This window comes from Neomonachus schauinslandi, chromosome 5 (assembly GCF_002201575.2).
Source record: "Neomonachus schauinslandi chromosome 5, ASM220157v2, whole genome shotgun sequence".
In the NCBI taxonomy this organism is placed as follows: Eukaryota; Metazoa; Chordata; class Mammalia; order Carnivora; family Phocidae; genus Neomonachus; species Neomonachus schauinslandi.
Window position 1 is genome coordinate 45,721,301 of NC_058407.1, and position 11,895 is coordinate 45,733,195.

General features: G+C 40.9%; 1 protein-coding gene across 1 annotated transcript in view; it reads left to right on the forward strand.

The window, feature by feature from the left end:
- TSPAN8 (tetraspanin 8) overlaps positions 1 to 11,895 on the forward strand; it is a 31,016-nt gene that overhangs the window by 9,601 nt on the left and 9,520 nt on the right. Inside the window, exons 2-5 of the mRNA XM_021678588.1 lie at positions 3,700 to 3,762; positions 8,166 to 8,303; positions 10,263 to 10,337; positions 10,435 to 10,542. Of these exons, the coding sequence (XP_021534263.1) occupies positions 3,700 to 3,762; positions 8,166 to 8,303; positions 10,263 to 10,337; positions 10,435 to 10,542 (384 nt within the window). The remainder of the gene's footprint in view (positions 1 to 3,699; positions 3,763 to 8,165; positions 8,304 to 10,262; positions 10,338 to 10,434; positions 10,543 to 11,895) is intronic.

Here is an 11,895-nt window from a genome sequence, read left to right on the forward strand (position 1 = left end):
CTTTCTTTCTTTCTTTCTTTCTTTCTTTCTTTCTTTCTTTCTTTCTTCCTTCCTTCCTTCCTTCCTTCCTTCCTTCCTTCCGTTTTTAGAGAGAAAGAGAGCATGTGAGCAGGGTGAGCTGAAATCAAGAGTCGGGACGCTCAACCAACTGAGCCACCCAGGCGCCCTTCTTTCTTTTTCTTTTTAAAAGTTAATTTTTAATTACTTAAAAATAATTTTAAAATAAATTGAATTTTTCTAGAGCAGTTTTAAGTGTACAGCCAAATGGAGAAGAAGGTACAGAAATTTCCCATATACCCTACCCCCACACATGCATAGCTTATCCTGTTATCTCTATCACTCACCAGAGCAGTACATGTATTTCAACTGATGAACCTCCATTGACATATCATAACCACCCAAAGACCATAGTTTTCATTAGGTTTCACTCTTGGTTTTGTACATTCTATGGGTTTGGACACATGTATAATGACATTGACATGTATCCAGAATTATAATATTGTAGAGAGTATTTTCACTGCCTAAAAATCGTCTGTGCTCTATCTATTCATTCTGTATCCCCTCTGGCAACCCCCGATCTTTTAAGATCTAAAACTAATCCATAGTTTGGCCTCTTCCAGATTGTCACTGAGTCATAATCATACAGTATGTAGGCTTTTCAGATTGGCTTCTTTTACTTAGTAATATCCATTTAAGGTTCTTCCATGTCTTTTCAAGGTGTGATAGCTCATTTTTTTTTTTTAGTGCCGAATAATGTTCCCTTGTCTAGATGTACCATAGTTTATTTATCCATCCATTCACCTACTGGAGGAAATCTTGGCTGCTTCCAGGTTTTAGCAATTGTGAATAAAGCTGCTATAAATATCCTTGTGCAGGTTTTGTGTGGACATAAATTTAGATAAATACCAAGGAGCATGATTGCTGGACGATAGGGTAAGAGTATGTTGGGTTTTGTAAGAAACTGCAAAACTGTCTTCGAAAGTGGCTGTACCATTTTGCATTTCTATCAGCACTGAATGAGAGTTCCTGTTGCTCCACATCCTTGTCAGCATTTGGGGTTGTCAGTGTTTCAGATTTTGGCCATTTCGATAGGTGTGTAATAGTGTGTCGTGGTTTTGATACTCCTTCTTTTAAAGTTAGTGTTACAGGGACGCCTGGGTGGCTCAGTCGGTTAAGCGTCTGCCTTCAGCTCAGGTCATGATCCCAGGGTCCTGGGATCGAGTCCCCACATCGGGCTCCCTGCTCTGCAGGGAGCCTGCTTCTCCCTCTGCCTCTACCTCTCTCTCTCTATCTCTCATGAATAAATAAATAAAATCTTTAAAAAAAAAAAAGTTAGTGTTACAGATGACACTTGGTGGCTGAGAAGACTAAAAGTTACCATTCGAGGGGTGCCTGGGTGGCTCAGTCGTTGGGCGTCTGCCTTCGGCTCAGGTCATGATCCCGGGGTCCTGGGATCGAGCCCCGCATCGGGCTCCCTGCTCCGCGGGAGGCCTGCTTCTCCCTCTCCCACTCCCTCTGCTGTGTTCCCTCTCTCGCTGTGTCTCTCTCTGTCAAAAAATAAATAAAATCTTTAAAAAAAAAAAAAGTTACCATTTGAAGGGAAAATATGGTTGATTTCATTGAAGTCAATGAAATATGACTTTGAAGTCAATGAAATCAATGACTTGATATCTGAAAGGATTGAAAAGGTAAACTAAAGTCACACAGAGACGAACAAAAAAGTTAAGGGTTTAAAAAACCACAGCCTTAGTCTCTAGGAGTTTCTACAGTTTTCTCACTGATAGTCTCATAAATAAATATCGGATAAGGATAATAATCATAATAGCTATTTGGATAATTAGTGCTATGTTCAGTTAAAGCTAAAAGCCAGAGCTACTATTAAGATAATCAATGTAAATATACTTGAGAAGAAAAAGAAAATACCAGTGAACAAATTAAATAACAAACAAAAATCCAACTGCTGTAAATTCTGAAAATCTCTGGGGGTCTCATTATCATTCAACATAAATCCTTACAGACTTATTTATTAACACAGAACTACTAAAATGAGCATTTATCTCCATCTGCAAGTGAAATTAGGATTTAGTGGAAAGGGGGAGAAAAACTGAGGGTTTTCAGGCTCTAAAGCTGTCTTTACAATGGTTTGTATTTTATGGTGTATGCCAGTGTGTGCTTATAAGATAATTAAATTGTGTAGGTTATTTTGGTGATTTGAAAAAAAGCTTTGGTTTTCCATTGCCTTCGTTATTTTGTAAGAGTTGAAGCATGTCGAGGGGCAGGATTGGATTAGGAGTGGTGCTGGATTTTCATGACGGGACTGTTATCTCTCGGGGTTCTAGCTCCTTTACCTGAGATGAAGGGTTTGAACCTAGATGACTTTTTTGAAATCTTTTAGGCAACACGGATATTCTCTGATTTTTCAGCTGCTCATGGTACTCCCTATTCCTTAACAAGCCTTTGACTCTACATGCACGGCAGACTTAATGAGAAGCCGTTAAAAGTGAGCCGGCCGTTTTTGTTTTGTTTTTTTAAAGATTTTATTTATTTGAGAGAGAGAGAGCAAGTGCATGAGCAGGGGAAGGGGCAGAGGGAGAAGCAGGCTTCCCGCGGAGCAGGGAGCCGGATGTGGGGCTCGATCCCAGGACCGTGGGACCATGACCTGAGCCGAAGGCAGACGCTTAACGACTGAGCCACCCAGGCGCCCCTGAGCCGGCCGTTTTGAGATGGCAGGCATATCGCTCAACCAAGCACAACAGCAATGATACGACAAGGTCAGCGGGCTTCCGAGGACTCAGGAATTTCTCTGTCAGAGCACCCCACGGCCGGAACAGTCTAGAAAATCTTGCAAGGGCTGCTGTGTCTGCTGTTATCAAACTTGTTCTCAACATCTCTCTTTAATAACAGATCTTTTATTTTTTTTTTTTGAGGCTATAACATATATATATCTGAAATGAAACAAAACAAAATCAAATCCTGAAAGGCAAGGGTTTTCCTTACACAAAAGTAAAATGTGTTTCACATTTTATGTGCTGGACTTGGTCCAAATTAAATAATCTGGGAAAGTCATTAAATGCATTTAAGAGTTTAAATACTGTTGCCCATTGTTCCTCCTCTCTGGGTAAGCTTTACGACCTAAAAGAGCTTATTTTTAAAAGAGTTTATTTGGGTACAAAAAGTGTTGTAAACCCTTGTTGCTCACCTGCAGATTTTGTCCGATGTACTACTGTTCCCTGTCTATCCCAACTTCTTGCTTCTAGAATCTTGAAGGAATGTTTGATAATTAGTTTTTTTCTTCCTGTTTGGTCCAAGACAGCTTCTGAGACAAACCCAGGGGTCTAGTAAAGATATTTTGTCTTTAAACTGTTGTGACTTATCTTTCATATATTTTAATCTAGCAAAAACACAGAGTTAGCATTGAAACATGAAAAATCATTGTTCCCCTCCCTCGCAATGGTGATGACTTCTTGTCTGTAGAGCCATGAATGTACTGTGGACGGGAAACACAATTATTCTTAACCAATTTACCAATTTTAGTGAAATGCTTTAGCAGTTACCTACACATGAATATGCCAGATTTACGTCTTTTAGGTGGTAATGTATAATAAATGGTAAGCCATGGTGACCAGACGTCCAGGGATGTGTTCAGAGTCACAGTTTGTCTCTGTTGTCCTCTAACATTTTTTTTTTTTCTTTCTGCAGCTATGTGGCATCTTGATCCTGGGAGTAGCAATTTGGATACGAGTTAGCAAAGATGGTCAAGAGGTAAATAAATAGATAGAAGCTTCTCTGCTCCCAAAGTAGTTTATTTCTCTTATAGTGATGAAAGTAATGACAATAATAATATAAATATTTCCATAGCCTTTTCCTTAACTGCCTGATGTAGTCCTTTGCGCTGGTATATGATTTTATAATTTAATTCAATTTAATTAATCAAAATTACTCACTATGTGCCTGGCACTGTGCTAGGCATGGATCAATCCTTCTGGAGAATGGAGAGGTGTTATTTCAAAGATAGGAAGATTGCCATCAACGTGGAGGTCAGAAGGGGCTAGAGTGGAAATCCAGCTCCTTCGTTATTGGCAGAAGGCCGGCCTGAAGTGTAGCTGGAGGATACGGGGTACCATTCCTCCACACCAATGTCTCTAGTACGAGGTACTGACCATCTTTCGGCTGATCCCAAGGTGGGAGGGTGGTCCAAAAGTAAAGAAGATGAAAAGTTCTCTTGGAGAAGAAGAATTTGAATCTGTGTTTTAAAGGCAACAAGGTACAAAGATGGTTGGTAATTACCTGTGCCAACCGGCATCGAGGGTGACTCCTCAGAACAGTAAGGGGCTGGTCCCGCTAGGGTGACTCATTGGCTGGGGGTGTCCAGCCTCTTGCTATCTAGATAAGATTAGCACGAGCCCCTTCACCACGCCCCATTCCACGCCCTTGGCAAAGCTCTCACCAAGATGTCACAGGTCAGGACGAAGTTTAGTTCAGAGAGTTAATTCTGGCTCCAGTGTTTGGATCGCACGCGTGCGTGCTGTTTCTGTTCTGCACCACATACACCTTTGCGGACGTGAGAGAGTGCCTGAGGGAAAAAAGGGGAAGACGCGGGCTTCTCCTTTGGTTTTACCCAACACAACAGCTGGCATCATTTCCTGGCTCCCCTGCTTCCGTTCTACTCTCCCCCTTCTTCTCTGGGGCACTCCACCCCCCAAATTATTATTCTTAACCGCATGCACGGCACTTCCCTTATTCTCTGTGGTCTGGGCCCTTGCCGCTATTCAGGATCCCATCTTCCACTGCTAGAGCCTTTTCAAGGTATTTATTTGCCCAAATAAAGTTTCTGCCTCTAAGAGGAATTTTGATCCTTATTTGATAATTATTAAGATATATTAAGCCAGCAATTAATGTATTTTCTACAAAAACTTATTATGCCGTGATGAAGCTAAATGCCTTTGGAGACAGCCTTGTAAGAAAGATTAAAAGCAAATTAACATCTATTCTGATTCCTTTCCTCAACTGAGTGGCTTTTCTGCCTCTTCCTCCCTTCATGCCTGCCTGCCTTCTTTCCTTCTTTCTTCCCTCCCTCCCTCCCTCCCTCTCTCCCTCTCTCTCTCCCTTCCTCCCTCCCTCCCTCCTTTCCTTCTCTGTCTCCTCTTCTCTTTTTAAAATCGGCTTTCTACCCTTGGAGAACCCAAGGAATCACAGTAGCCGTTACCAGCTTCCTCTTGTGCGCCTACCCATGGTGACGAAATTGGGTGGGGGACAGGTGTGGCAACTAGTTGGTAACATCCTAGCCCATCTGGATTTCATTTCTGGTTTTGTACTGATAAATGTTAGCTGTGACTTCCTGGTGGCCTTGGGCTCTGGGTTTGAACTCCAGAAGGGTATTTGAAGATGTGCCGAATCTCTGGTGTCTAGAAGCTGATGTTTGACTTTCGGATGCATAATTAAGCATAGACATTAAACAGCCACCTATTCAGAGGGTGCTTTGGCCTTTTTAAGATATGTGTGCAGCCTGTCTTTTATTTTATTTTATTTCTGGTTGATATGGGAACACTTTCTTTCCCCCAAGTGCTTCTGGTAAACAACTTTGGTGTTTAGTCTGTTAAGAAATTCCACACATTGAACGTATTAAAGGAAAATTGTTGTCCTTGAGAGGGTGGGGCTCCACATCTGGGGACATGGAATGAACTCATAGAGTGAGGAAGCATCTTCGGGTGCATTTTGACTCTTGTGCTCTGTCAGCCTTGAGCCCTGGATGAAAGTCTGGATCTGCTAGGACACCCCTAACCAGGTTGACTTCTCTGAAATTGGCTTGATTTATCTTTATCTGAAGTCAGTGACAAAGAATCGAGACTGCAAAGAACTGAATTTTAGTAGTGGAGAAACAGAGGCAACAGTTTTAGAGGGAAAAGCATTGAGCATGAGGGCAAAAAGAAAGAATGTCAGGGCGGTCTTTGTGCACAACTTTTAGCATATCTCTTTGTGCTGAAAGGGTCTCTCATTAGGACACTTTGTTTTCCCTCAGGGAAACTCAGTGACCCGAGGCAAAGCCTTTGGCGCAGCCATTCTAGTCTCAGGAGATCTCTTAGAATCCACAGAACACCCTGAGCCCTCTCCCTCAAGGTTCAGCCATTAGAAATTCTCCCTTTGTCTTAACACACACAGACACTGTTCATCCAAGACAGCTTTTAAAACTCTGCTGTCCCTTTCCTGGAGCAAACACCTGAACTCAGATTTCCATTTCTTGCCTGTTGGGCTGGGCTTGGAACAGCAACCGCCCAGGCATCCAACACACTGCTTTCCGGCCAGTCTCTGGCAGGGGATCACGCTGCCCACACCAGTCTTATAGAACTGCCTCATTGCCTGGCTGCACTCTGCTGTCCCACCTGTCGGTATTTGACCTGTTATTTCTGTGTGGCCTGTAAGCCAAGTTCTGACAACTCACACAGTGACTTACCCCTCTCAGACGCCTTCTGGTTTACCTGCAGTGGCCATGACCTTCTAGGGCGGTGTTTGATGGTGAGTGGGGAGAGGGGGTTTCCTAATGCTGCTTTTTTTGGTCATTATCTACTTTGACCCAGGTGCCATGCATGTTTATTAACAAAACCGATTTCTTAGCTCCAATATGAACAAGCAAACAGCAATCAAATAAACAAAAAACCTGAAAAACAAACAAAAAATCTTTAGGACAGAACCAAGCTTTCTAAATATGTAAGTTGAAGCATTACCTGTAAGTATAGACTCTTAGAGACAAAGGGGGCCTCAGCGATTACAGAGGGTGACCCAGTTTCCTTTCACAGGATTAGTTGACTAGTCCAGGGTTAGAACCTTAGTTTATATATAAGGACCCTGACTAGAGTATAAATCTTTGTTTTAATGCTTTTACAGTTTCAGCACATTCCTTCCTATTGATTGTTGAATGAAGCTTTCCTCTAGGCTATGAGCTGGTTTTTAAAGTCTTTAAAAACGTACACATCATTATTAGTAGTTTGTTTGGTTTTTTTAATGTATTTCCTGTTAAGGGAGCTGACCCACATGCTGTGCAGCGGAATCTAGGAGGCAGAGTCTCTGAGTTAGTTTAACAACGAGTGTTCTCCCTGGAAATAGCCCAGTAGATAGAGATCAGACAAGATGGATGAGGTCCAAGGAGCGCTCATGAACAGTATAGGCACGAGGCTTCACTTTTCGCTTGTGATTTATCTGGAGGACAAGTGGTAAATTGAGGCGAGGGATCACGAAGGTGATGAAGCAGAGTATGTGTATTGCTGGAGAGAAGAACTGAATTACGCAGGGAGGGCAGCCTAAGCCCATATAAGGAGCCCTAGGATGTTTTCCTCAATATCCCATTGATTAACAGGCAAAATAAAGAGTTTCTGAAGACTCTAAAGACCCTACCTTCTGGGGACAAGGAGATAGAATTCTGTGGAATATCAAGATCTAGACTTATTTTCTTAGTTTAAATATTTTAGTTTGTTTTGACAAGTGTATAGACCTGTGTGATTACTATTACAATCAACATGCAAAGCATTTTTATCAACCCATAAATGTTTACTCATATCCCTTTGCAGTCGGTTCCTTCTTTCCTTCCTGTCTTACTCAAAGTCAAGCACTGCTCTGATTTCTGAGTTACCTATTCTTGAATGTCATATAAATGGAATCATACAGCAATCACTCTTTTGAATATGGCTCATTTAGCTCACCATAATGTTTTTTTAAGATTCATTCATATTGTTGGGTCTCTTGGTAGTTTGAGGAACTTGCCTTTCTAATTTAAATAATTAAATTGCCATAAAAAACACATGCTTTACTATGTGACTCTTATGTATAAAACACAAAATATGCAAACCGAAGGTCACATCACGGGTGAAAGTACCTATCCTTCTAAGCTTTTAAAAATAATTGGCATTTTAAAAACCTATTGCATTTCTTACATACAGCATCCAATATATCATCTTAGAAAAATATAAGTTGGAAATGTTATTCAGGTAAGTAACACCCCAATAGAATGTAAGTTCCTTGAAAGCAGGGATTTTTTTGCTTCTGTAGATCACTGAAGTATCTCAAGCTGCTAGAATAGGGCCTGGCACATACTAAGTACCCAGTGTATATTTGTTGAACAACCGACATCGAAGAAAGGGATTTTCTGTCATTAATCTCTTTTTTATTTTCAGATTCTCAACTCTGGGGATTTTGCCACTAGCCCCTATATTTCTGTGAACATCTTGATTGCTGTGGGGTCTATCATCATGATTCTGGGTTTCCTGGGATGCTGTGGCGCCGTTAAAGAAAGCCGCTGTATGCTTCTCTTGGTGAGTTCTCCAGACAAAACGCAATACCCAGCCTTCGGACTTCTGAGGATGGTCTGCCACTCCCATTGTCTGTCAAAAGGACTTGCCAAGATTGATGAAACTCTAACTTTCATTTAGGGGAGTTGATTATAGAAGCTAATATTTTTTAGCTTAGATTAGAGGATGCCCTGAGAAATTTTAGTCCTTCCTTCCTTGTTTCTTTCCTTCCTTCCTTCCTCCCTCCCTCCCTCCTTCCTTCCTTCCTTCTTCCCTTCCTCCCTCCCTTTCTCCCTTCCTTCCTTTCTTCCTCCCTTCCTTCCTTCCTCCCTTCCTTCTTACTGAGTACCTGCTGTATATCAGATACTGTGCTAAAAGATACATAGACATTAAGACAATTAGAACCCATTAGGGAAGACTGACAAGCCAACTATTAGCTACAGTGTGAATGGCCCAAGAAGAGGAGGACAAGGGTAGAGGAGACAACTTTCAAGCTGGAAGCAGAAATGAGAAAGGTGTTTGTGTGGGTGAGGGGGTGATGGGCTTTCCAGCGAGCGAGGCTGGCCATATGATGCTGGCACGTTTAGGGTATGACAAGGCCTTGGGTATGGCTGGAGTGTGACAGAGGCTGTTTTTAGTAAATGATGGGAGATGGGTCTGAGTATGGATGGCGCCAAATCATATTCCACGTTAACAAAATTGTAAGAGGGAGGTAATCAGATTTGTCGCTTAGAAAGCTTCAAGGAAGATGGATTGGGTTGGGATAACCCACAAACATTTACTTTTAACATGTGCAGTAGAAAATAATAAATGGATGTAGAAAAAAATATTAGAAAAAGATCATGACATATTTATTAGATAAAATCTAACATTAGCATTTACAGGGCTCATTTAAGCTTGTTTCTCTCATAAAATAAGTATTATTGTGTCTGTCCCTGAAAGATATTTTGTAACAGTTTGTTTATTATGAGGGAAGGTAAAGACAGAGCTTAACAGGATTTTAATAGTATCCCTAGTGGTTGCCTTTTGGTCAATAAGGCCTCATTTCTAATTTGGGAGATTTAATTACTCGAGGAGCTTGTTTTAAAGAGAGAAAAACCAATTTATGGGCTGCATTCTTTAAAGTTATAATTTGGTAGGGTGGGGGGATGGGTTAGCCTGGTGATGGGTATTAAAGAGGGCACGTTCTGCGTGTTATGCACAAACAATGAATCATGGAACACTACATCAAAAACTAATGATGTAATGTATGGGGATTAACATAACAATCAAAAATTTTTTTAAAAGTTATAATTTGGTAGATCTGAGACAGGTTTCAGGAGTGTACATTTATAACGGGATCCCAGGTGATTCTGCTAGCCATAGAAAACTTGTTTTGAACTCACTCTGAAGTTTGTTTTTTTTTTTTTGTTTTTTTTTTTAAAGATTTTTTATTTATTTATCTGAGAGAGAGAATGGGAGACAGAGAGCATGAGAGGGAGGAGGGTCAGAGGGAGAAGCAGACTCCCCGCCGAGCAGGGAGCCCGATGCGGGACTCGATCCCGGGACTCCAGAATCATGACCTGAGCCGAAAGCAGTCGCTCAACCAACTGAGCCACCCAGGTGCCCCCTGAAGTTTGTTTTAAAGTTTGTGCGAGTTTGTGTTTGATGAAGAGAAAGAAGTAGAAAGATAATATTCAGATAATTGCATCTAAATGTTCAAACTTCCCCCATTCCACATCACATTGATGCCTACAATCCTATCAATAAATTTTTGTTTTAACCACTTGGCTTGGTCAGTGTTTGAAGCAAATGTTTTTGACTACTAATGGCCCCCAAATTGGCTTTTTGAGGCAAAGGGTAGAATAAATGAAGAACGCGGTTATTATTCCAACTGTAATATAATCCCGACTGCAGAAAAAAGCGCTAAGCCCAAATGTCCCAAGATGTGACTGAATGCCCTGGGGATAATATGTATTCCATTTCTTTTTTTTTTTCTTTCAGTTTTTCATAGGCTTGCTTTTGATCCTGCTCCTGCAGGTGGCAGCAGGTATCTTAGGAGCTACTTTCAAATCTGACGTATGTACACATGATATTTGATAATTTTGGAAAAGTCTGAAAAATCAAAATACTACCTTCTGGCACGAGTAATTTAACAATGCTTTTCAATTTTCAGTCTGAGCGCGTCCTGAATGAGACTCTCTATGAAAATATAAAGCTCTTAAGTAGAACAGATGAGGAGGCGCAAGCATTCCAGAAAGCCCTGATGAAATTCCAAGAAAAGGTAATTGGAACTCTGTCTTTAGGGTAAAGTCAAAACTTGGGCAGGCGTTGAAGGTATTAAACTCTCTGGCTCTCACCTAGTATTTTAATATTAGTAAACACTACTCCATAAAAATAAAACAAACAAAAACAAAAACAAAACAAAACAAAACAAAAACCCACCACTCTAGTCCAGTCAGGTTCCTCTACTCAAGATCCCTTAAACAGTTCTGTCTTCCTATCTTGGCACCATTCTCTATTGTGGAAAATACTAATACTTTTCTCTTTCTTCCCAAATACTACATGTACCTCAAGACTTGACTACAATATTACTTACTCTGTGAAACTCCTAATCACTCCTTCTTTATTCAGAATTCCCATCGTATGAACTACATGTAACATTCAGTTCACAAGTTAGGGAAATTCTCAGAATCTTAGAGGACAGTTGGACTTTGTAGGGCCTTTAACTTGACTTCTCACTGATTGAAGTATTTTATATTTATGTTCATCCACTCTCTAAACATTGAGGAATTGAAAGTTCATCAGTTTTTGCCCATCCTATCCCATTTATATCTAAGTCTGATGATTAGTATGTTCTTTCTTAATTTGAAACAAAACCTGACTCCCTAGGATTTACATCATTTAGTCCTAGTTCTTCCTTCTGGACTTTCAGAGGAAAAAGAAAATCTACTGATGCTTCAGCACATTGCCACTTTTACTTTGACAGTGGCTATCGTATGACTTCTAAAAGCTTTGCTTTTTAAGTTGAAACATCCTTAGTTTCTTGAACTATTTATCAGATGACTTTTTTTTTTTTTCCAGAGCATTCCCAGTTCCTGTTTGAATAGACTCCAGCTTGTAAAAATTCTGCTTAAAGCATCATTTCCAAGAGCTGAAACCTGATAGGAGTCAGTCTCTGTTTCACTTCCTCTGTGGTGTGCTTTTCCCAGCTTCCCCAATAGCTGCACTTCTTGATCCTCTCCCCTCTAGCATCCTACTCTGGAGCCCAGATCAATCGAGGTTTAAAGCAGGAAGAATTTAAGCAACTCAATTCTTCCCCTGGGTGGGACTGAGCATCCTTGATCCTCCCTGGTGGTTGACCTAAGACAAAATGTACTATAGGTGACCACTGGATCTCTGGACTGAGTCCTGAATCACACTTGCTGCACATTGTCCCTGATATCCAAGGTCTCAGTACCAACCACGGAGTTCTAAATGTTGTTTATTGTAGCACAGTTCTGAATTACTTCCATTCTTGTACACTAATCCTATGCCTGAAGCTTCCTATGTTCATAGAACTACAGTTCTTTTTTAATGTCCATTTTGAGTTCCTTCCTTCCTTCCTTCCTTCCTTCCTTCCTTCCTTCCTTCCTTC